The sequence below is a fragment of the Ambystoma mexicanum genome, chromosome 13 (genome assembly GCF_040938575.1).
Source record: "Ambystoma mexicanum isolate Mex_15411 chromosome 13, UKY_AmexF1_1, whole genome shotgun sequence".
Lineage (NCBI taxonomy): Eukaryota > Metazoa > Chordata > Amphibia > Caudata > Ambystomatidae > Ambystoma > Ambystoma mexicanum.
In genome coordinates, this window is record NC_090938.1 from 344,637,334 (window position 1) to 344,663,452 (window position 26,119).

A 26,119-nucleotide genomic window follows, 5' to 3' on the forward strand; every position below is an offset into this window, starting at 1 on the left:
GCTGCTCTCTTAGCAGCGTGTTTCACCATGGATCTGGTTCAGGAGCAGACAAGACAGGTTGTGGATTGGTGTCACGAAGTGACATGCACTCAGGGACAAAGAATACCCTATCTGGATAGCTGGTGAACATCATTTTAGATCCTCGTGGGAGGGGGCCTTACAAGAGGAGCCGGTTTCTCCAGTGGAAACTGCTACCCTAATAGAGCTATTAGGGGAGGAGCCAGCATGCTCTGCAAAGTGTAGATAGGAGAAGTAGTTTGCTTCATACACAAGTTAGAAGGTTGACCCGAAGCAATGTCTGCGCTGGGGATACAACAGTTGTCATTGTGGCAGGGGTCCAGGCAAGGAACATTGGCAGAGACCGAAGATAACTTACTGGAGCTCACCTGCGACTGAGGAGTTTTAGATGGTTCATGATTGGCGAACAAATTTCTCGCAGCAGCTATGTACCTTGGTTATACCTATGATGGTGCAGCTATTAGGTTAGTCGAGCTATGGAGGGGAGCCGAATAATCAGCCTTAGTCCTGACGTCCGCCACAGACCGTCAAAACGCCTTCACGCTGGCATTCGCGTTGGGTTAAGGAAAAAGTAGTCCCTGAGACTACAAGAGTTGCTGGGAAATGTAGTCTTAGGGGACGCGGTGCGTGCAGAGAGCTAGTTTCTCTGCTTTAAATTGCACTGAGATGTCATAATAAGTAAAATACAGTCAGCATCGTATGCAGCAGCAGTTAGGATCTCAATTATACAATTTTAAAAGCATGTTAAGTCTACAGAACAAAACATTGCTAAAATACACAAATAAGATCTATAAAAGTGTCAAGAGCTAGCTAGAACAGGCCCTTTGAAGGAGATAATGCTTTTTGGTAAAAAAACTGATGACTCTTTAGAAAAATTTAAATTCTAAGATTGCCCCTAATCGCTGGGCCTAACTACGCCGCTGGCCAAGCCTGCCTTCAGCTTTGTCTCAAGAGGCAGAGGCTATAGACGCTACGTACCCTATGGCAGAAAGGCCCAGCTCCCGCAGGCCAGGCAGGTGCAGAAGCATTGTTTGCGTCCCGGAAGGCGCACAGGGGCTTTTAGAGGCCAGCAGCAGGGGTGGCTCTGCCCTCTAAAACGCTTCGATTTCCCCTCCCACGACTTACCGGTCAGTGGACGGTTGGCAGGACATTGGTCTCAGTGGCAGGAGATTACCTCTGATGCATGGGCCCTGCAGACGAATCGGTGGGGTTATTGTCTGCCCTTTTAAAAAAAAGACAGACCCCCACCGCCTCCAATCCAAGCGGGACAGGAGCTCCAGGAAGAACTGAGAGCCCTGTTTTCGAAGGGTGCCGTGGAAGAGGTACCTCCCGATCAACGAGGGTCTGGCTGGTGTTGCCGGTATTTCCTGGTACCCAAGAAAGGAGGTGGTCTCCGTCCCATTCTGGACCTCAGGGCTCTAAACACGTTCCTGAGGAAAGACAAATTTAGGATGGTGACGCTAAGAGAAATTCTCCACGCTCTCGAACTTCAGGACTGGCTGGTGTCAATAGACCTACAGGACGCTTATTTCCATGTGCCGATACATCAAAAGCACAGGAAGTTCCTACGCTTCCTCATAGGGGACAAGCACTATCCGTTAAAAGTGCTTCCCTTTGGGTTGACCTCTGCTCCAAGGGTCTTCACCAAGCTCATGGTAGTAATCACGGCTCACCTCAGGAGATCCGGGGTCCATGTTTTTCCTTACCTGGGCGACTGGCTGATCCAGGGAAGTCAGCGGGGTAGGTTCTGTCTCATCTAGAGCACATCTCCTTACTACTGCACAGGCTGGGCTTCTCCCTGAACTTGAAGTCCCATGTAACACCAGTCCAAAGGCTCCAGTTCATCAGAGCAGTCCTAGACACTCGGATAGGGAAGACTTTCCCTCCTGAAGAGAGAGCCAACAGCATAGCACAGATGGTACATTTTTTCCAGAACCACGCCACTTTACCAGAGCCTTCCTTCCTCCACCTCTTAGGCCTCATGGCATCCTGTATTTTTCTAATGCCAAAGGCCAGGCTGCGTATGAGATCCCTTCAGTGGCTCTTAAGGGACCAGTGGTCTCAGTACCTGGGAGCCCTCACTGATCATCTCAGATTGTTCAACCAAGTGGTCCTCGACTGGTAAGACAACCGCAGCAATCTTATGGCGTGGGAACCCTTCCGGCCTCCTTGGCATCAGACCTGAGTGGTCACAGATGCATCTCTGAAGGGTTGGGGTGCTCACTGCAGGGACTTGCAGGTGAGCAGCCTTAGGTCAGTGATGGAAGCAAAGTGGCACATCAACTGGCTGGAGTTGTGAGCCATTGGGCTAGCCCTGAGGACCTACACCCCCGTCTCGCAAGGGAAAGCGTGTCCTGATCCTAATGGACAACACAGAGGCCATGCACTACTTGAACAAACAAGATGGCATGCGTTCCTGTCCCCTATGCACGGAGGCGATGCAGCTGTGGTTCTGGTTTCTGGAGAGCCAGATCTCGGAAGTTCATCTGGCGGGGACAGAGAACAGTTGGGCGGATGCTCTGAGCAGGCAGAGCACAGTCTCACACGAGTGGGAAGTGTGCCAGGAAGTCCTGGAAGAGGTCTTCCCTCTCTGGGGTACCCTAGCAGTGGATCTGTTTGCCACAGAGTCCAACAGAAAGTGCGAACAGTGTTGCTCGAGGGAATTACCATCGAACGGAGCACTGGGGTCTCATTTCTGGTGAACCAGACTTTCCCTCTCCACTACACCTTCCCCCTCGATTGCCGTCAGTCCTTGGGTTCTCCAGAGGTTGAAGAGATTTCGAGCTATCTTGATCACTGCAGACTGGGCGAGAAGAACGTGGTACCCCAAACTCTTGGATCTGGCCATCTGTACACCTTACCGGTTGCCTCGGCGTCCGGATCTCCTGAGTGCTTCACCCGACCCCAGATTCCCTCAACCCATGCGTGGCTCTTGAGAGGATGAAGTATGATGACTGGGACCTCACGGAGCAGGTACTTGAGATGTTGCCGGCTGCACGCAGACCTTCTACAAGATCTTTGTACGCGTGCAGGTGGAGAAGATTTGAGACGTGGTGCAGGGGAACGCTAGATTGACCCCATCTTTTGTCCCACCACTACAGTGATGGAGTTCCTTCTGTCACTGGCCTGAGCGGGCCTTCAGGTTACCACAGTCAAAGGATAGTTAGCGAAATTGTCTGTGTTCAAAAGGTCCTGAGTAAAGGTTCTTTTTTCACTATTCCGGTCATGACCCAATTCCTGAAGGGCCTTCTCAATACATTTCTGCCAATTCCCTTTGTTGTCCCAGATTGGGATCTTAATCTGGTTTGGGCTATTTGATGGCGGATCCATTCGAGCCGATGCACTCCTGTTCCTTAAGGCTGTTGTCTCTTAAAACAGCCTTCTTAGTTGCAATCAGGTCAGCCAGGAGGGTTAGTGAGTTGGAAGCATTGTGCTGCAAACCTCTGTTTCTATGTTTTTTCTGAGCAAAGTTTCTTTCAAAGTCAGGTTTGACTTCCTTCCTAAAGTAGTTTCGGAGTTTTACCTCTCTCAATCTATTGATTTGCCTGTCTTTTACCCTCCACTGCATCCCTCGAAAGAGGAAGAGCGGTTCCACCTTCTTGACCCCAAAAGAGCCTTAAGCTTTTATGTTGCTCGTACATCTGAGTTTCTGAAGACCTACCAGTTGTTTGTGGCCCATTCATTATCCCGTAAGGGTCTCGCTATAACTAAGCAAACCACGTTGATTATTTTGTGTGTATCCGAATGTTACCAGTCGGCAGGCAGGGAGCTTCCCACCAGCATCAGGGCACATTCAACTAGAGGGGTCTCCGCTTCCAAAGCCTTACAGAGGGGGGTTCCTGTTAGGCACATATGTTGTGGGGCCACATGGTTGTCTTTGCACACATTTACCAAGCATTATACTTTGAATGTTGCATGTGGGGCTGAGGCACGTTTTGGTAGCGCAGTTCTGCAAAATCTGAGTATTTAACTCTTTTTGCCCACCTCCGTTATCCTAACTGCTTGGGAAGTCTATGAGGAATCTGCAGAAGAAAAGCAATCCATTGAAGGAGAAATGACTTACCATAGTGATCTTTCTATGGATTCTTCTCCCGCAGATACCTCATCGCCCCTCCCATGCATCCCCGCTCAGAAAGCTCTTATGGCTTAACGCTTCTACCTAAGCGAAAGACGACTGTAATCGCTGTAAGGGGACCGCTTCTTTTGGCTAAAAGATTGGTTTTTTTTAAAAAATGATGTGTTATTCCAATTTGTAATTGTTTGGGGGGGTTCCTCCCTTGGGATGTTTCCCATTGTTATGTTTTTATAGGCTTTTTAGCCTTCACTCCCGTTGTTTTTCCTTTGCAACATTCAGGCACGGGGGGAAAAAGGGAGGAACTCAAGCATGGGGTATAGTAATGTGCTATATATACACACCTGACGTCATGTCCGGACCTGACGATCGAGCACTGAGCAAGACGAATCGACGGCTGAGTCGAGGTCCACTATGCCCCCTGTCGAAAAACTTTCCGAGCAGAAGAGCTGGATGAGGATATCTATCAAGATGAGGAATCTGCGGGAGATGAATCCATTGAAAGATCATTAGGGTAAGTTATTTCTCCTCCTCAGTCCCTACATCACAAGAAATAAGCTGTGAACCCAGAAGAAATTGTTTTTCCCCTTCCAGATACCCCTGGAACTTTCCAGATACCTCTAGAACAGGTACATGGACTAGAGATAGATTTGGGCAAACCATGGATAAAGCTTCTGAATTTGTCACATTTATGAGTAAGTATCCAATTAAGCAGTAATCACTTCTTTTAAAAGAAGGTAACCCACTTCTAAAATCTCAGGTCAGCCATCCAATATATTTCAGGATGAACAAAATGACCATTATTAGGACCAATTGCAACTAGACCAATTATAGCAAGACCAGGGGGATGATGGTCAAGGTACATGGTCTGCTACTCCCACTCATGAGGATGCAGGTGAATCAGACATCATTTTTGGGGACAATGATCTGCCCAGCAACACATCTCCTATAGATGACCAGCTTCTTTTATACGACTTAGTTAAAAAGGCAGCTGCACATTTCCAAATTCAAACCCAAGAGTTGTTACCAGACTCTGATTTTGTGGCTGACATTCTAAAAGAAAAAAGGCCTATCAGACAATCTATTCCTTTGTTGAATTCCATTCAAAAGAATTACATCTTCCCGGCTTACTCCATCCCTTACATGTGTGGTTATCCCTAGGGTGGGAAAATATTCAAACTTGCACCTTCAGTCACACTTTACATCCGGGTTCACATCAAACCCGATTCTCTAGTGGTTACAACTATTAGAAACTGCGCAGGTGTCCCTCTGTCGAATGCCGAAGCACCGCCAGATAAAAGAATGTAAACATCTTTTGGCGTTGGGAAAAAGAGTAACCACACCTGCTGCTTACTCTACACGCATTGCTAATAATACCACTCTTTTACCTGTCTATAATGATGCACAGTGGGGGTTCCTTCAGAATCAGCGCTATTTGGTAAAGCTGTAGACAATGCCTTACAAACAACTAAAAAAAAGAGCATGAAACATTGAAAGCTTTAAACCAGATTTCCAACAAACTGTATGTTGAATGCAGGGTATTTAATACCCACCGATCCTTTAGTTCACAGGACTTTGCATGACCCACGCAGTCAGGGTTCTACTCTGGGTATTCTCCCTGGTACTCATTGCAGGGAGAATCATCTCAGTTCCAAACCTCCCAACAGCGAGGTAAGGTCTGGGTAGAAGCACAGGGGCTCCTCTACCCCCCACCAACAAATGACTCACCCATCAGGGTACCCTCCAATGCATCCTCAGTAGGAGGCACAATTGCTCAATTCACCCATGCAAGGGAGGGAGATAACATCAGATCAGTGGGTGCTAATGGCAGTAACCAATGGATTTTGCATAGAATTCTTTCAAAGACCATGACACCATCCGGCAAGAGCAAGAAGGATGTCTCAAGAACACCAGCTCAACCTACAAGCGGAAATAGAGACTTTACTACAGAAGGGAGCAATGCAACTCATCTCAGTTTAAGAGGTAAATCAGGGTACTATTCAGCATACTTCCTTGTACACAAAAATAACTTAACCATATGCCCTGTATTAGTTCTGCGTCCTGCAATCAAGTATTTCAAGCCACACAATTCTCTAAACGACGTAATACCACTTCCAAAACAAGGGGATTGCATGACAACACTAGATATGAAAGATACATACTTTTATATTTTAATGTTGCCATTGCATACAAAAGACCTAAGTTTCAAATTAGGAACAGCACACTACCAATTCAAAGTGCTGCCATCCGGCATAGCCTCAGTGCCAAGGGTATTCACCAAAGTGCTCGCCGTGGTAGCAGCACACCTGCGGCGACATTCAATCCCAGTGTACTGTAAGGAGTCAGAAATAGGAGCACGACACAAGGAGGTCATGTTTTAACAAGTAGAGATTTATTGACAATAAAATGGGTTGGAAAAATACCTCCCTTGCCCTATGCTAAGGAGGGGTTTCCCTGCCTATGAACTAAAACTAAGGTTCTGTTAAGAAGTCGATAACTCTGTTCTTGTGTCCAAAACGTCCTAACCTGACAATCACACTATAAACAAAACGCTAAGGGTGCAAGGAAATGTCTCTGATTTGTTGTTAGCACAAAGTGTTAAAAAAAAAACAAAAGTATCAAAGTGGTTCCACCCGAAAATGTTCTTCCAAGGTATTGATCCTTGGACCCAGAGGTTGGTCCCCTTCTCCTGGATTCTTGATTAGGATGGCAAAAAATGACTCTTGTTCCTTTGTTGAACTCACAAAATTCGTGTTTAAACAATATGTTCTGTAACAATCTTTCTGTAGTGTTCCTCATAACTTTATAGATGGCCTGATGTACTCTCCTGCCAGGGATCTTCAAATACTTTTGGCTGCCTAGTGTACTCGCCTTCCAAGACTTCTTTTGTAGTTTTCTGAATAACCTGGTATACTCCCCTGCTAGGTATTTTTGTCCACTTCAACAAAATTAGCGGGAACACCCTGTTGGGTTCCTATATCTGTACACCCACAATTGATCCCACCACTCGAATTAGAAATTATTTGAGTAAGTCAACTAAGTTAGCTAAACATGCGTATCTAAAACTGATATCCCGCTTGATAAAAATTCTGAAGTGACATTAGGAAGCACAACAATACAGAAACATAATACCATAAAAGTGGACAATTTTTCTAGAAAACAAATATATTATTCTATCAAAATATTCAAAACAAACTGAAATGTAATGAGACAAAATACACATAGAGTATTTAGACACAACTTGTAGAGAGCGAGGGGGCAGAATAATCATTTGGGCATGCTTTCCATGGACAGTTCTGTATTCATCATTAATAGGGATAAGTGAACAATGTACGATCTAATCGTCTAATTAGTAAGCAATTATTTCATTTCTTTTTCTAGCATCACCGAAATGTCTTTAAAGGCTCAGTTATCAATTGCTACCTTCTTTCATCAAGAAGGGTCTGCCAACATGTGTGACAAATCACAGAACAATTCCGAGGACCCGCTTGCTAGTCAGGCCCCTTCAATCGTACAAGTTTGGGCAGTGGTAATCAAGTCGTCTTCTTCAGGGCATGTTTGAAGACTCTGTGGTAATTCATGTAATTAAGAACTTCACTAATTGTAACTCAACTAATGTAATCTATGTGATCAAATGCAATTACGCTATGCTATACATTGGGATGACGTCAAGGAAGGTCTGGATTAGGATAAACGAACACCGGAGCAGGATCCGGAATGGGACCATTTCTGACCCCTTGGTGCAACCCTTCCAAATGATGCACCATGGGCTAGACGTTTTTAGGTTTAGGTTTAACTATTACATGACTGCACGGCTTTACAAGCTGGATAAGGCCTGACTAAGAACTGACGAGTTTGGGTTTAATTAGGACTTATATTGGGCTACTGTGATGAATTGACGTGATTTTTGTCATGCCTACATACTACCATATAACTATGAATTAACCGCCGTAATGGTCTCTTGAAGGTTTCTGAGGCAAACTTGCATTTCAACATGCCATTAGCGTTTCCATTTCAAGATGGCACTGTTATATTTATAATAAGGTGTATCTGTCACCCACAAGGAAAGGTGAAGCTTGAATTAGACCTGTATCTTGCCTGCACTTAGTATGCATGCCCCTTGATCCCCTTTGATAATATGGTGCAATATGTTATTTACTCATTACTTTTTGTATGTTAAAGGAAAGAGGATAGCTTGTGCCTTTTTGGTTATGAGAGTCCGGCCTTTAATTTAATCTGAAATTGAAATTCAATTTCAAATACAACTGTGAATTGAATGTCGCAGTGGCCTCCGAAGACCGGTAAAACTAAATTATTATAAATATGTGGACGGCGGCTCCACTTCAAGATGGAGCAGCCATTTACATCAACATGGAAGCCCAGTGGTTAAATGATGACACGGGTTGCGTCGCAGATGACGGAGGCTGCAGGACTGGCTTGTATTTTTAAACATGGCACGTCCCTCACACAAAGGGAAAGGTGAAATTTGTGCTTAGCTGCCTCAGCGGTCAAGGCATTGCCTGCCGTTTGAGGATTGTCTGATATAACTGGGTAGGTTCCGTGCACACCGGCTGCCTTATTCAACTCTCATTAAATTATTTAGTTATAGTGTGGGCACGCAACTAATCTAGCACACACCTCTAATTCACCTTTTATATTGATTTGTTTTTTATTGACTAGATGTATGTATGTGAGCCGGGGTTCATGTAAGTCATTGGTCTTTACAGCATATATGAGGAGAAGTGAATCTCACACCTGTAAAGAAAACAAAAGTGTAAGGCGAGTCCCCCACACATTCTTGCTGTGAATATTGTGAGCTTCTACACACGTGAGCATTTGAAGTCGCTGAGTATTTAGTTAACATCGGCAATGCCGTTTTGTCTCTTTGGCTTAGATTTGGCTTGAAATATGGCATTGGAGTTGCTGTGCCGACATGGAGGAACATACCTGTGGCTCAAAAGCGCGAGGCGAGTCCTAGGCCGTATACTGGGATGTGGCCATAACAATAATCCTTTGATAATACAGGGCTGAGCAATAGCAACAAGGAAATTCTTCCCCTTATGTCTCCTTAACAGAGTTGCATTCTCTGCCTCACCATGACGCTGCTTCACTCATTTTATTTGCACGGCTTTGCTAATTTGGATGCGACTTCCCAGTTGTGTCTGCCCCTAACTCTAAAAGGTCAGATTCAAGCACCTTGTTTGAAATTACTTTTTTATATGATTTTTGAAAGTATCAGCTGTTGATGATTATGTATGAATGGGTTGATAATGTTGATCTTTTTGTTTTTTTGGTTGTGTTCACCACCTACGTTTTGACATTGATTGTCACCCTGTTGAAGGCTGGGTTTATTTTAAGCATTTGAACCTGATAGCCGAAACTCGAGAAGGTCAACAACAAGTTGAACTCTGCCAAAAGAAGACTGACGTTTAACTGAGCCATAGCTGTGCAGCTTGAATCTGCGATATTCGCAGAAATATATTCTGGGTACATTGCACTTATTAATGTTGTCAGACGGGAATATCTGCAGTCACTGTTTATATATATTTGTACTTTTTGCACTACATTGCGTCGTTTGCACATCTGGATTTGTGACCTCGATTGTGCATGTGGTGAATGTGTTAGGTTTTAATGTAGGATTGAGAGTGTGTGGTAATTTTTAGAGTTGTTATTGAGATGTATGAATAATGGTGGAATCTATATGAATTTTAGTGTGTGAAATTGTTGGTTTTCATATTCCATTTAATATTAAAAAATAAAAAGGAAATTAATAAATGACTTGCACTGTGTGATGTAAATTATACATGAACTGTTTAGGGACATCTTAGCAAGTTAAAGGTAACTTGGTGTGGGAGGTTGTTCATGTTTTCCTTCCAGTCACAGCAGTTACTCCAGGACAGGTTCCTGTGAAGGTGGGAAGCTGAAATTCAGGGAAAAGGCGACTTATGGCACGAGCTGGCGTCCACCAAAGTTCCACACTTCCAATTCGGAAAGGTGATGGTTCTGGTGAGGTAGCCCACGATGGAGCTGGTCAGTCTCCAAGGCAGTCCAGGGACACTTCAAGCAAAAATCTCGTAGCATGGTCATTTTAGGGCACTAGAAACGTTTAGTAGCCATACGCGGTTAACATGAATATGCACACCAAACAAATAATGCAAAAATTGTAAAGATATAACTGCTGCCACTAGGTTGTCTTTAGGCACATATAAAAGTAACCAAAAATCGTCTGTGTAAGTTAGGGCTTATAAAAGTATCCCCCTTGCAATGTCTTGTAAGATGCTGTGTGCAATGTTAAAAATAGAAAAATTCAAAAGGGGAGCGATGTTTACCAGCATTGATCATCTGCAGGACTGATCACTTTCCTCATAACACGTAAGCAAAAGGCAAGGGAAGTGAAACTAAAGGCTTTACTTTCCTTCAAAAAGTCGGTGATGTAGGAGGAAGGGAGAGTGACAGAGATATAGGGAGAGGCACAGAAGAGTGCAGAAGGATAAAATGGGGTGGAACTTGAGTGTCTGGAAGGCAGAAACCTTGAATCACATAATTGGGAAATATTTGACAAGTAACCTCTAATTGTTACCTGAGGAAGTGTAGGTAGACATGGTATTTGCCTTTAGGCCATGGCATTAAGGCAGATAGCATTACGATAGTAGGGGCTACCAATCTCTAGTATCAAGCTGGGCATAAGCGAGGAAGCGGGGTTATGCAGGGACTGGCCATATCTAGACCAGAGTGAGAGCCACGGCAATTGGTGCCCTTTTCTACAAATTAAAAATAAAAACCCCTTCAACTGTCTTTGGGAGTTGGTGTGTTCTTGAGACCATCTTTGACATTAGTCAAAAGCACTTACCCCGACCCCACTTCCCCCTTTTTTCCTTTTCTTTCACTGCACTTGCCTGCTCCGAATGTCGCAAGGCCTAGTAGGACTGCTTCCGTTTTCTATTCACATTGTCAATTCCTTTGTTTATTTGCTCCCTTCCCTTGTGGCGCTTTGAAGCACTGTCTTGCTGTATAACCGCCTTTAAATAACCAATAAAATAAATGGTAGTGTTTGTCATGGTCCTTTGCTTTTTAAAAGTTTTTATATTATACATTTGTGAACTGCTTCAGAGTAAAGGTGTGTGTTACTACAAATATGTTGAAACAAAAAATTAACCTATTTGTTTCTGTTCTTCTACAGGGAGCCTCTCAATAATCTGTCCCCAGAGGAGCGTGACGCCCGCACAGTTTTCTGCATGCAGCTGGCAGCCCGAATCAGACCACGTGACCTGGAAGACTTCTTCTCTGCTGTGGGAAAGGTGCGACAAAGGGGAGACTTGCCATCTTTAAGTGCTGTAACCCACCATTTCTCCCACTATTGCATTTAAAAAAGAAATCTTCTCTTTCCTCATGTGGTAGGTGCGGGACGTGCGCATCATTGCAGACAGGAACTCCCGCCGCTCTAAGGGCATTGCCTATGTTGAGTTCTGCGAGATTCAGTCAGTGCCTCTTGCAATTGGGTTGACCGGCCAGAGGTTGCTAGGAGTGCCAATTATAGTGCAGGCCTCACAGGTGAGTATGTCTCCCTCTGTATTGACCAAGACATAGAATTGTTGCTGAGTGTTTGATCAGAAATCTATTTTTTGGTTTCCTTTTGCTGATGTGAGTAGTCCCTGTTAGGGAAGAATTCTCTTTTTTGCATCCCTTTTCTCTCTTAATTTGTCCCTGTTTACTTTTTGCTGGCTTCTTGTGTCCCTTCCTCCTTGTTAGGCTTAATCCAAAGCCTCTCTGGGATGCTGTCTACTTTGGTGCTCTGCTTTAAGTGGCCTTCAGTACTAAGGCAGTAGCACCCCAATGTTGCACCCTTATGTCCTTCAAAACGCCTCCATAATGTGGAACCATTTTGACTACATGGGGACCTTGTACCCCTTCCTCCATATACCAAAACTAGTAGTGTTTGTTCTACAAGTCCAGAGTTGTCACATGACTATCCCTTGTACTTTAGTATGTGTCTACTGTTGCAGCTGTCCTCAAGAAAACACCAACTCTCGAAGACAGTTCAAGGGTGTTTATTTGAATGATCAAGAAGGGGCTAGCTATGGGATGCCCCTCTGTTAGGGAAATTTCTCTGTTAAGGCTAATTTCCCAAACCTAGTGAGTCCCCTTGCAGCTTTGCTGGATTTTTGGAGTTTATTTTTTTCTCTCCTGCTAAGAGTGAGACTCTTTCTCCCACTCTTAGACATGATTTGAGGTGTTCCTTTGACTTTGAATGTGTTTTATGGGCTATGGGGTCCTTTACCCCATAGGGCTTCATGTGTTTTTGGTATGTGGGTTACACAGCACCCTCAGTGCAGTAACCCAGGGGTGTCATAATGACCCCCAAACATAGACTCCATACCCTGGGACTGACTACTGGGTCCCAGGGCATGTAAAGTCACCATTGGCTTTACTAGTCCCAAATTATGAACAGAAACCAGTACAAACCATCATATTGTGGACGTACTGGTCCGGGGCAATTCGATTGCCCCGGGGTATGTTGTTCGAGGGGGGCACGTCTCTGTCCCCCCTGATCGAGTTTTGGCTGGTGGCAGTGGATACTACTTTTTATATTCGACCATGAATATTTTCCTGTGGGATTTTCTCATTGTTCGAGGCTACCACTTTTTAATATAGTCTCGAACATACCACCGGTTTATTAAATTAATATAAAATCACTGGCTGGTAATTTCTGCTGAAACTCTGTTCTAAAATGGCGTTTGTGTTCGCTTCTGTGACACCAACTGAAGTCGGGCCCTTTGTTCCACTTTTTTGGCGGGTTTCTCCACAGAAGCCTCCAAAAGTGGTGCCACTCTGTCTGGGTACCACAGGGGTGCGGGAGGGGGTTTAGGCACCCTGGACTGAGTTGCCTTGGCAACTCAAGTCGCACTCTTGTGTGATTGGCCCAAGTGGTGAGCCGCCCGGCTCACCACTTAGCATGTTTCATTGACAGCTAGGCTGAAAGAATGGGGGTTTGCTGCATAAAAGCAGGGCTTTGGGGACTGGAACTTCAGAAGTGCCACAGGACCTAAAGAATCCGAAGAGGGAGAAGCTGAGCCGACCTGCAACGACGACACCACCGGTGGAACCCTGCTGAACCGTCTCACCACTTTTCCCCGACGACAGAGGAGATCTCCAGCCCGGAGAGTCTTCTTCCTTTGACTGGTGGGGATAACCAGTTTGCCCGTCTTTTCGCCTTCCCGGATCCTCTCGTGGCCGCCTTGCCTGTGCCAAGCACCCCGGCAACCGGGATACCACGGTTTTTCCACTACCGCGAATAAAAGGGTCTTACCTTTTAACCGGAGAACTCCGCGGCTGGTTTCTTCCCTGGTAGTGCAACGACTTTCAGCTTTCCTCCATGTCAAGACCATCTCTTCCTCTGGGCGACGCCGTGACTTGCACCTGCTGCCAGGAACAACTGCCCCCACTGGACGATCCTCTCCACTTTGAAGGTACTGTGTCCGCCTGGCCTCCCTTGCAACGGTCTGTGTGGGGCGACTCTTAAAGCCTCCACTTTCCACTTGGGTTGGCCCTAGGCTGGCTAACTGAACTTTTCTGAGCCGACTTAATTCTTTTTTGAACTCCCTGCAAGAATTTTCAAGACTTTTAAGCTGTGTGATCTTGGGCGCATTGGTGCTTTGTTCTCTCTAAGAGGGAACCTGGCCTCTGAACTTTTTGCTCACAAGTAGACTTGACTTTCCTGCCTTGCTGGGTGCTTCTAAAGTATTGTGTTGTATGCTTTTCCTAACTTCTGCCTTTTCCCTCCCTTTTTCTTAACTTATTGAGTGCCATCTTTAGTTAAGCGCTCACCTCTGTCTGGAAATAAGTGGTGTTAACTAAGACTTGTCTAATAAGGAATAAGGGATGTACATCTAGTAATAGTGACTGTGTGTTGAATTTACTTACCTCTTTTTGTGCTAGTGTAATTTACAAGTGTGTCTTTAAATAAATAATTATATACTTTTACACCAAAGCTCTGGTCAGTGTTTGCTTGTACTGCTGTGTCTCTGTGCCTATTGTGTATACTCTGCATACTGCCTAACTCATCTTGAGAGAAGTCTGACTGCTCAGCCACAGCTACCAGGTAAATCTGGGTGGTACAGACTGCTACCAATTTGGTTTACTGCCAACCACCTGTAGTCCTAAATCTTTTGCAGTGGTCCCTAAGGGAACTGCACAGGTTTCTGCCTAACACCCTCTCTCTTCTCTCTTGTGGGTGCTTCCCTCCCTAGCCCAGCTGTGTTGGAACCCAAGGATGATATCATATGGCATTTATAACGTGTTGTACACAAGTGTTTCTAGGCACCAGAAGACAAGGTAGGGTAGACTGTTGGAAGGCAAGACAAACGATCTTACTAGGCCTTGTATCATTCAGATCATGCATGTGTGGCACGAGAGGTGCAGGGGGAAGGGAGAGGGGGAAGTGCAAGTGCTCTGGCTCAAGTCTGAAAGGGGCAGAGAGGCCGTTCCAGAGGGGGGCGCCTGCAGAGGAGGCTGCCTGCAGAGGAGAGGTGAGCGAAGGGCTCTAGAAGGAAGGTATTTTGGCAGAGAGAGTTGGATGTAGTGCGGGCCCTGACTTCAGAAAGCCTTTTCAACGATGCAGAGGGTCTTGAACTTGATCCTTGCTGCCACCGGGAGCCAGTGGAGTGATTTCAGGGCTGGAGAGATATGGCCCTTGGGCTTGAGGCCAAGGATAAGTCTTTCAGTCCTGTACTGGATTAGTTGCAGGGGGTGACAAGTAGAGTTAAACAGATTGAGGACGAGGCTGTTGCCGTAGTCCAACCTGGAGATAATCAGGGCTCTGGAGACAGTGAGCTTCTGGGGCAAAGTGGGAAAAGGTAGAATACCTCTGAGGAGGAGGTGAAGCTGGAAGTGGGCCTTCTTGGCAAGGTCTGTGATGGGAGGAGAGAAGGAGAATGTTGGGTTGCAGAGGTCCCAATGAGAAGGATCTCCATCTTATTGGCATTAAGGCAGAGATCATTGGAGGTGCACCAATCCTGATTCGCGGATAGACAGTCAGGAATGAGTGAGGGAGGAGGGGAGGCTGAGGAAACCCTGAAAGAGAGCGGAGTGTCATCGACATAGCACTGAAAGTTAGAAGAGAAGGTGGCGATGAGCTCGGCCAAAGGGGCCAGATAGACATTGAAGAGCCTGGGTGGGAGGATAGAGCCATGGGGGACATCACATGTGGAGATAGAGGTGGTGGAGAGAAAGGACTCAAATTGGACCTGGCAGGGTCCATCCAGGAGGGAGGAGTTCAGCCACGCCAGGGCCTTATCCGTGATGCACAGGTTCTCATGTAGATGATTGATCAGGCTGGCGTGATTGACAGGGGGAGAGCCGGAGTCAAGATTAGAAAGCAGATCTTCATAGGTGTCCATGAGAGCAGTTTCCATGCCTCTGGCTGCTCTGTAGCCAGATTGATAATCATGAAGGCAACCAACAGATTCAGTGTAAAGATTAATCTGGGAGATGGCCAGCTTTTCCAGGAGTTTGCCGTGAAAGGAGTGATAGAAATCGGGCGATAGTTAGCTGGACAGGTTGGATCTGCAGAAAGCTTTTTTAAGAGGGGGTGCACAAGGGAGTGCTTGAGAGAGGGGAAAGATCCAGTGGCGAAAGAGTGATTGCAGAAATTGGCTGAGGCTGGAGCGAGGGTGGCATTGTCCTTGATGGTTTTGGAAGAGCAGGGGAGCACTGTTTGGACAACACTTTCATAGATCAGAGTTGTCTAGAAACATCGTCAGGAAGGAAGAGGAGAGGGAGAGGCGGCCAAAGGGGGCCTGATAGAGGGAGAGGGAGAGGAAAGCAAGGACAAGATGTCATGAGTTTTAGTGGTAAAATGTGAGGCCAGAGCTGTACAGAGGGCCTGGGAGGGAACAGGAGAGGTGGAGACTGCAGTAGTATTGGCCAGCTCCTTGCAGAGAGGAGAGCAGAAAGTGGTCAGCCCAAGAGTGAGGAGTGATAAAAGGGTTAGAGAGGGGGATGTCTGAGGAGATGAGAACATTGAAGGTTTGTCCAGCAGAGTGTGTCGGACCAGAGGGTAGAATGGAAAGGGAGAGAGTATTGCAAAGGTTGCGGAAGAGCCCAGAAGTAGGATTAGAAGCATCCAGATCGATGTTGAGGTCTCAGAGGTGGAGCGGTTGAAAGGTAGAGGCAAGGAGAGAAGAGGAGAGGTCAGTCAATTCTGAGAGGAAGTGGGCGACCTGGCCAGGTGGCCTGTAGATGGTGGCCACTGTCAGAGAGAGTCCAGGAGAGAGAGAGCCTGCAGACCAGACATTCAAAGGAGGAGTAGGCCTGCATGGGAATGACAGAAGCAGGGACCCACTCTGGAAAGATCTGGGCCACTCCACCTCTGGGCGGTTGGTTTTTGGCTCAGAGGGGATAGTGTTGCCCTCAGGGAGAAAGAGTTTCAAACCTTGTGACAGAGCTAGTTGTGAAACATGTCTCAGTGAGAGCGAGGACATCCAGATCAAGGTCTTCAAGGAGGTGTCAGATGTCAGAGGAGTGTTTGACAGCAGAGCAACAGTTGAGAGTAGCGACGTGAAGCCGGTTGCCACATTTGAAAGACTTCCGGGGTGGGGTACAGGAGTGAGGTACACCCAGCGGACCCAGTAGATCGGCACGAGAGTGGGCAGAGGCAGCAGACAGAAGTGGTATAGGGGCCACAGAGGAGGAAGAGGAGAGGGGGTGCCAGAGAGGCAGCGGAGGAGGAAGTAGGGGACAGAGGAGCCAGAGAGGTGGTAGAAGGAGTACCAGTAGAAGGGAGGCAGTTGGTAAGACGCAGGAGACGCCTATCCAGAAGGTGGAGATTGGGCTGCGGGCCCTGGACAATGACGCTATCCTTTAGTTAAACATTGGGGAAGACTTTGGAGGAATGGGAGGATGCCAAGAGGACCTCCCACCGGGAGAAAGGAGAGAGAACAGAGGCAATATGAAGGTTCCATAGCTCTGGCAAGGAACGACAAAGGGGATGTTGGTGAGAGTCTGTCTGGAGAAAGCGCTGATGTAGTAGGTATCGGTGATTGGACGGCCTGGGTTGGAGACCAGGATATCCCTCTTGAACGTTTTCCTTCCAGACTTGGTGAGTGGGATAGGATAGGAGATAGAGTAGCAGTTAGAGAAGATGGGGTAAATCGAGAGAGAGAGAGAGAGAACAAAAATAAAAAAATAAAAAATAAAATACACAACAGCCCAGCATAGCGCAACACAAGATGCGCAGAACAAAGGGGGTGTGGGGAATCACACGGTAGAGAACACAACAAGAAGAAGCAAGTCAGGTGATCAACAGTAACCACGGTGGAGTGGGATCCTAGAGATTGAGAGAGAGCCTAGTGTAACAGCAGAGACCCAGTAACCACCATGGAATGGAATCCTAGAGAGTGGGAGAGAGGCTATTGGACACAGCAGACACAGTTAAATGGATACCAACAGTGGAATAGTCCCCTAGAAGGGGAAAAACAGACCCATAGAGCACAACAGTTAACCAACATTGACCAGTGGGGTGGGAACCTAGAGGGGAAAAACTGACCTAGAACACAGCAGTTAGCCGTGAGGAGGCACAGCCGCCTCAGTACACAGCAGGCCCTCACAAAACACAAAGTATGGCTAACCAGAAGAGGGGAAGCCTATGGTTGCGCAGAGACAGAGCATGTTAAGCCAGGCGGTTAATAGAAGTACGCGCAAGCCTGGGCAGTTTAGTAGAGAGCAGTAGTGGCTGCTTCCACTGCCTTCACCTTACTTACTTTTCAGTCGCTGCTTGTTGACGACTGCGCAGCACACTCACACTTTGCGCTGCTACCCTTTCGTTACCAAACACCTGCAGCACACAACACTGCTAGCCTTGTCCTGTGCGGGCTTTAACCAAGGAGTTTAAATTATGGCAAAAGGACGTGCTTCTGATTATCTTCAACAGAAGGTAATGAAAATTGAAGAAACTATATGGAAATGGCCCTGAGAAGAATTCATTCTTAAGGCAGGAAAGCAGTGTGGTGGACAGAAATAGGACAAGGATGGGCTTCAGTACCCTTAAGAACTCAACAGTTGTGTCTAGAGCTGCTGCAGGTAAATACAGACTGGCTGCACCTACTGTCCAGTAAGTGGCTGGCTGGTAATGATGTCCAAAGGATAAATGCCCTCTCGCTCTCTCTCGCACTATCCCTCTGGGAGCAATCTAGAGGAATCCTAAATAGGTCCCACAATTAAGTATTTTCAAAAGATGTGCCTTCCAATCACCCATTTCGAATGGATTGTGTCCTCCCTCGTATTCCTTATCTTTGATATTTCCCAATATCCAGCTTGCTGCTTCGGAAACAAAACCTGTTTCCCAGTAGATGGCGCTGTGCGTCGATACCTGTCGATGTCCCTCGGAGGACTCTGTGCCGATGTCGACGTCATCACAGGTATAAGTAGCGCGTGCAGCGTCCGTTGCTCAGTTCCGTTTTTCCACGCTTCACATCTTCGGGAATGTAACACTCGATTCTATGAGAACATCGATATTATTCGATCTTTCTGTGAAAATTTCAACTAAACTTCAACGAGACGACCTCCTCATCGGCTCCATCTACGCCCGATCCAGTTTTAAAAAATGCTGTGACTGCGGGGCTAAGATGTCCATGACATATCCACACAGGGTCTGTCTGTGGTGCCCTGGGGCAGAGCATCCATGTTCCGAATGCGACGAGTGTATGTCAATGCTGACCAAGTCCTTGAAGGAGCACAGATGGAAATTGGAGACAGGTAATCCCCCAAAGTCTGTTACACCATCCAAACGCACTTCGGACGAGTCGAGGCCTTCGTCTCCTCGTCACAAAAAACACTCCTGATCACGTTCTCGAAGTGGATCACATCATTCTACCTCCTCGAAAACATAGCAAGAAAAGGCACCATAGGTCGCCGCCCACCTCCTCCTCCAGTTCACCAGAGAGGGTCATTAGTCCAACGAAACACAGTACCCAGGCAGAGTGGGAGGAATTCTGTAAAAATATGTTAAAGGTGTTCGAGAACGCAGCCTTGTCCCCCTCGAAGACACTTAGAGGCGATACCCCAGGAGAAACACCTGGAAAACACAGAAGCCGTGAGTCTTCGACCTCGGCTGGGGAAACTCCTTGAAAGCGTGAAAAACCCTTGAGTCGAGAAAAAGCGTCTATGACGCATAAGAAGTCGTCGCTATCGACTCATACAGCAAAGCTGAAGCGTGCGTCATCAACGCCCTCGGCACCCCCATCGAAGGAGAAGCCATCGACGCCGTGTATGTCGTCCTCCTCGACGCGGTACAAGACAAAACTTTCGATTACGTGGAAGACGTTGACATTACTGTCGATTCCATCGATGACTTCGAAGCCATTTGACGGTTTCATCGAAGCCATTGACGGTTTCATCGAAGCCATTGACTGTTTCATCGAAGCTGTTGACGTCATCATCAGCGTGACAATTTCTGCACCAATAATGAAATCCATAACACCTTCTATGTTTGAAAAAATTACGCTCCACAAGCTCGTTCAGTTTATTTCAAGACCCTATACTTGATTTATGAGGAGGCAGAATCATCTGAAGAAGAAAGGCCTTTTGGTCTTGAGTATGGGACACCATACTCAAAATGGGAGTATGGTGTCCCATACCTTCAGTCCCAGACGAACTGGTGTCAGAAGAATCTATAATAAAACATCTGCAGGACTCCCTGCACGAAGCAAGTGGGATTGATAATTCCCCGGAAGTTGAATTCGGTAGACCTGATCCAGGAGATCATGCGGAAAGCAATTACACATTGCTTATGACTGGGGTGATGAAGTATATGGGGTGGTCTGGGCCCACACCTGTTTTCGAACAAGATGACCTAATGGATATACTCGACAAAGGACCACAGGAGGACCCTATTGTCCCTTCTCACACGGCTTTACATAGAAGGGTATCTACCAACTGGCAAACACCAGAGGTGATCCCTGCAGTTAACAAAAGATTAACAGCTAAATGTAGAGCATCAACTTCGGATCCTCTATATCTTTCAAATCACCCAACTCCAGAAAGTCTGGTAGTACAGGCTGCAACTTCTTCTGGAAAGCAGAATGCATATCCCACAATCCCGCAAAATCGTGATGAGACAAAGTTTGATGCCATGGCCAAGAAAGTTTTCTTGGCATGCAGCATGGCGTTAAAGTGTTCTAATGCCACATGCACGCTGGCCAGGTTTATGCACACCCTTTAGGATTGTGTTTCGATGGCGGCTGACCATATCTCCGAGGGGGAGGAAAGGGATGGTTTCTTGAACCTTAACAAGGATGTAAAGGACGCTATGTGAGAATCCCTCCAAACCGGTCTCAACTCTGTTGACAGCATCAGCAGAGCCGTGGCGGCTAGTACAGTAATCCGCAGATTTGCATGGTTGCGGAAGTCGGGATTTGCCCCAGACGTACAGTCCAGACTTCTCAACATGCCCTTTGATGGCACACATCTATTTAGTAGTAAAGCTGATGAGAGTTTGGAGAAGCTGCAAACTTCAGAGGCGGCAGCCAAATCCCTCGGAACTGCGATACGGCAAACTCCAAACCGCCCCACAGGTGCGCCCTGGAGGGTTAGGTCCTTTCGCTATTATTCCACATTCAGAAAAGGCAGAGGACAGCCAGCTCAAAGAGGCCAGAGACGATTGCCCTGTGGTGACGGGGTAGAGGTACTAAGACCGCAACAGCAGGTGCTACTTTACCCTCAGCATCTGAGTTAGCCGCCCCAAAACCTCTCTAAGGTCTTACATCACAAGACACCAGTAGGAGGCAGATTAACTCAACATCTGACAGAATGGCAGGCTATTACTTCAGATGCTTGGGTATTGGAGACAATTGCCCAAGGTTACTGTCTGCCTTTCCTACAAACACCTCAGAGTCATCCACCGGGAGACATCTCTTTGAAGATTCCAGGTCTGCTCCTTATGCAGGAGATTTTAACCCTGCTAGAGAAAGGTGCTATAGAACCGATACCTGTAGCGGAGAGGAACAAGGGTTGGTCCTCCCCGTATTTTCTAATTCCGAAAAAGGACAGAGGATTGAGGCCCATCTTGGACTTTAGAGACTTGAACAAGTACCTCAGGGAGGACAAGTTCAAGATGGTAACCCTTTCTCAGATCCTTCAGGCCCTCCAACTTCAGGATTGGTTGGTATCATTGGACCTTCAGGATGCTTACTTTCATGTGCCTATCCATCACAAGCACAGAAAGTACCTGAGGTTTGCCATTGGCAACTTGCACTATCAGTTTCGAGTTCTGCTATTTGGGCTAACCTCATCCCCCAGGGTTTTCACCAATTAATGGTGTTTGTGGCAGCGAGTCTCGGGAGAGGGGGGATTCACGTCTACCCCTACCTAGACGATTGGTTGATCAGGGCAAAATCCCCGGAACAAGCCCTAGATCATCTAAGTTACTTGTGCCATCATGATACCATCACAAAGACTCCAGTTTATCAGAGCAGCCCTGGTTGCATCCCTGGGAAAAGCCTCGCCACCAGAGGTGAGGGCTCAAGACATTTACAGATGGTGACACAATTCCAGAATGCCCACCGTCGCCCAGCCTTTGATTTTCTGAGGTTGCTTTGCCTCATGGCAACCTGCATTTTTCTGGTGCCAGAGGCTCGCCTGAGAATGAGATCTCTTCAATGGGCTCTCAGGACCCAGTGGTCACAGTTCTCAGGAAGGATGTCAGTTCTCCTACAAATCCCAAACAGACTCTCACTGGACCATCAGTGATGTGCCTGTCGGGAGAACATCTTGAAAGGACAACCTTTTTGGCAACCATGGCCGGAGATAACAGTAGAGACGGTCGACTCACTCATGGGTTGGGGAGCTCATACCACCGATTTGACCATTGGCGGTCGTTGGTCTCCATCAGAGTCCAAACTACATATCAACCTTTTAGAGCTGGGGGCAATCAGACTAGCGCTGAAGGCCTTCCTGTCGTCTTTACAGGGAAAGAATGTCCTGATAATGATGGACAACACGGTGGCCATGTACTACCTCAACAAGAGAGGTGGTGTATGGTCACGATCACTGTACAGAGAGGCAATGCAGCTCTGGTTCTGTGCAATACAAGAAGGAATCTCTCTGTCGGCCGTGCATTTAGCCGGAGAGAAGAACACAATGGCGGACGTTCTGAGCAGGCAGAGTGCAGTCTCCGACAAGTGGGAACTAGCTCAGGAAGTCCTTCAAGAGATCTTCGCCCTTTGAGGAACTCCTCAAGTGGATCTGTTCGCGAACAATGCCAACAGGAATTGCGAACTTTACTGCTCCGGGAATTTCCCCCGAGAGGAGCTCTAGGGGACGCTTTCGTGGTGGACTGGGAATTTCCACTCCTCTATACGTTACCTCCAGTACCCGTCATTCATCATGTAATTAGGAGGTTGCAGAGGTTCAGGAAAACCATGATCCTAATTGCCCCGGATTGGGCAAGGAGAACGTGGTACCTGGACCTTCTAGACATGTCCATCTGTCCTCCGATTTGACTTCCACAAAGAGTGGATCTTCTTTCGCAAGAGGAAGGTCAGGTTCTCCATCTGGATATCAAGACCCTCAGCCTTCATGCATGGTTTCTGAGAGGCTGGGATACAAGGATTGGGACCTCCCAGATGACATAATGGAGGTGTTGCTTTCGGCCAGATGGCTAGCAACCAAATCCTTATACCGCTGCCTTTGGAATAAGTTTGCCAGCTGGTGTAGGGATAAGAATGTTGACCCTTTTTCATGCAATACACCAATGGTGTTATCTCATCTGTTGCACTTGGCAAATCTGGGACTCCCAATTGGTACGTTCAAAGGTTACCTAGCAGCGCTTTCCATTTTCAAGCACACTGCTGAGGAAGTCTCCTACTTTAAAATACCCCTGGTAATAAAATTTCGAATGGATTGTGTCCTCCAGCGTATTCCACATCTTTGACATGTAATGTCCACAGCTTTGCACTTCGGAAACTTTTTCGGCAGAGGGTGTCCTGCGTCGACGACGTCAGGTCAATGTCCCTCGAAGGCCTCCGTCGAGGGTGACGTCACCGGATGTTATAAATAGGACGCACTGCGTCCATAGCCTCAGTTCCATTTTTTCCACGAACCTGTTGCTTCGTATAACTCGGCGCGCCTCGTGTGTTATCATCGTGAAGATGTCTTTCTCTCTCTTCGACCCCTCGGACTCCGTGGTCTGGTTTCAAGACCTGCCGGGACTGCAAGTCGAAAATGTTGCTCACCGACCCGCATCACATTTGTTTGGGGTGCCTGGGCGAGTCGCACGACACCGACGACTGCTCGAAATGCCAGTCGCTGACTGCCAAGGCCTTGTGGTAGTGGAAGGGGAAGCTCCAGGTAGGTAGGGGCTCTAAGCCTGTTATGTCCCGAAAATCCAAATCGAAGTCCAAGGGGGTTTCCACCGATGACTCGAGGGACGCCTCTCCGCGTCGGAAGGTGTCCCGGGGATCTCGGTCCCGGAGTGGTTCCCGCCATTCTTCTTCCTCGTCCCAGCGCTGTAGGAAGTTCCATCACCGGGCACCTTTCACATCCTCCTCGGAGGATGGTGCCTCGAGGAAGGTAGCATGCCCAACAAAGTCTTCGACTCCAGAGGAATGGCAGCGTTCAAAGAACAAATGTTGGCGATTTTTTCAATCGCAGGGCACAGGTCCGGTCGCGCCTTCTAACGAAGCCGGCCAGGATCGGTCTCGTACTGTGGCTCGCATGCCTTCGGGCTCGGATCCACGACGCGACTCGCATCGGGAGCCGTCGAGATCCCGTACGGACAAGGATTTGAAAAGTCGCAGGAGACGTGCTTCTAGGTCTCGGTCCTCGTCTCCAGCGAGACCGGCGTCGACTCGGTCGCCGCCATGTCCGACCGACTCAGATGTCGACGCTTTATCATCGTATCAGCCCACAGCGCCGTCGGCACCTGTGTCGACGCCGAAGCCTTCGGTGCTCACAACGTCAAGCTTATCGACGCTTTTGACGTCGAAGCCTTCAGAGCTATCAGCGCCTTTGGGTATTTTTGCCTGCAATCTACCTTTGGAGCAACCCAATGTGGTGGATCCTCCTAGGAAGGCTACAGCGAAGTCTGTGAGGCCAGTTTTGGACTCAAGGCCCTCTTCTGTCACCAGACCTGGGTTTCAACTCCCTCTGGCTGACATTTATGAAGAAGAGGAAAGGTCTGAGTTTGAGGACCCTGGTGAGCTTGATGATGCTCCACTTTTTTCTGGAGACAGTCAGTTGGAGGAGTTGAGGCAGACCCTCCATGATGCCTTGGTGTAAAGCGCTCTATAAATAAATCAATCAATCAATGATGCCAGTGGGTTGGATACTTCCCCGGAAGTGGATTTTGGTAGTCCTGAGCCTGGGGCTCATGCGGAGTCGTCATACAGAAGCCTCAAGGCGAGAGTCTCGGAGTATCTGGGCTGGTCCAGTCCTCCTGAAGACTTTGTGCAGGACGATCTAACTGACATCTTAGATCAAGGTCCTTCCTCTGACCCGGTTTTACCATTTCATCTCACCTTGCAGAAAAGGGTGGCAGCTGCTTGGCAGTCCCCTGAATCTCTTCCGTCTGTTAATAAATCTTTGACCAAGAAATACTGCCCTTCCGTTAGCGACCCCCAGCTATTTATCTACTCACCCCACTCCCCAGAGTTTGGTGGTTCAGACGGCTACGGCCACCTCAAGGCAGGCGGCGTACCCTACCATCCCTCTGGATAGGGACGACACGCGCTTAGACGGTTGGGCCCGGAAGGTATTTTCTGCTGGGAGCATGGCATTGAAATCGGCCAACTCCATTTGTGCCTTGGCAAGGGTCTCACACACTCGGGTTCCTTGCTCTCGTGCAGGACGGCAAGGATGCTCTGTGCGAATCCCTTCAGTCAGGTTTGGATACGGCCGACAGTGTTAGCCGATCCATGGCTGCAAGCAGCATTATTCGCAGATTTGCGTGGTTGTGGAAGTTGGATTTTGCTCCGGATGGTCAGGCCCGTCTTCTCAACATGCCCTTTGATGGCGCACATTTCGTTGGCAGCAAGGCTGATGAGAGCCTTGAGAGGTTGCAGACCTCAAAAGCTGCGGCTAAATCTTTGAGCGCAGCTGTGCGTCAACCTCTGCCTTTTCGTCCTAGGGGACAGCAATGGAGGGGAGGATCATTTCGTTACTACTTCTCCTTTGGTCGCACGAGAGTGGCCGCCAGTCAAAGGGGCCAGCAAAAAAGTACCCGTTGTGGTCGGGGAAATCGTGGTGCCAGGGACGCTCAGGCAGCTGCCTCTTTGCCTTCAGGCACTGCCGCAGCCGCTGTGAAACAGTCATGAGGCCATGTCCCATGGCTCGCCAGTTGGGGGCAGACTGTCTCAGCATCTCGAAGAATGGCGAGCCATTACTTCGGATACGTGGGTGCTGGATTCCATTGCACGGCTACTGCCTTCCCTTCCTTCAGCGGCCTCACGACAATCCACCGGGGAAACTCTCTTTGAAGCTTCCGGATCCGCTCCTTGCGCAGGAAATCCTAACCCTGCTGGAGAAAGACACTATAGAACTGGTGCCTGTAGCGGAGAGGAACAAGGGATGGTATTCACCTTATTTTCTGATCCCAAAGAAAGACGGGGGATTGAGACCCATCATGGACTTGCGTTGGTTGAACAAACTTCTCAGGAAGGACAAGTTCAAGATGGTTACTCTTTCTCAATTCCTCCAGGCCCTTCAACTTCAGGATTGGTTGGTGTCTCTGGACCTACAGGATGTTTATTTTCATGTGCCGATTCATTCCAAGCACAGAAAGTACCTAATGTTTGTGACTGGCGACTCGCACTTTCAGTTTCGGGTCCTGCCATTTGGATTGACCTCCGCCCGAGGGTCTTCACCAAGCTAATGGTGGTGGTGGCAGCGTTTCTCAGGCGAGGGGGGGGATTCACGTCTACTCCTACCTGGAGGACTGGTTGATCCGGGGGCGCTCTCCCGAGCAAGTGTTGGATCACCTCGGTCTCACCTGCCGCACCCTCCACAGGCTGGGCTTCTCCCTGAATTTCAAGAAGTCGC

The 26,119-nt window shown here is 47.7% G+C and overlaps 1 protein-coding gene across 4 annotated transcripts in view; it reads left to right on the forward strand.

Moving 5' to 3' along the window:
- Positions 1-26,119, forward strand: part of RBM23 (RNA binding motif protein 23) — a 1,244,959-nt gene that overhangs the window by 922,882 nt on the left and 295,958 nt on the right. For all 4 annotated transcript variants that reach the window (XR_011282968.1, XM_069633849.1, XM_069633851.1 and 1 more), the window contains 2 exons: positions 11,271-11,388; positions 11,489-11,641. Coding sequence is in view for 3 of the 4 variants with exons in the window: in XM_069633849.1 (XP_069489950.1) it covers positions 11,271-11,388; positions 11,489-11,641 (271 nt within the window). In the remaining variant the exon portion in view is untranslated. The remainder of the gene's footprint in view (positions 1-11,270; positions 11,389-11,488; positions 11,642-26,119) is intronic.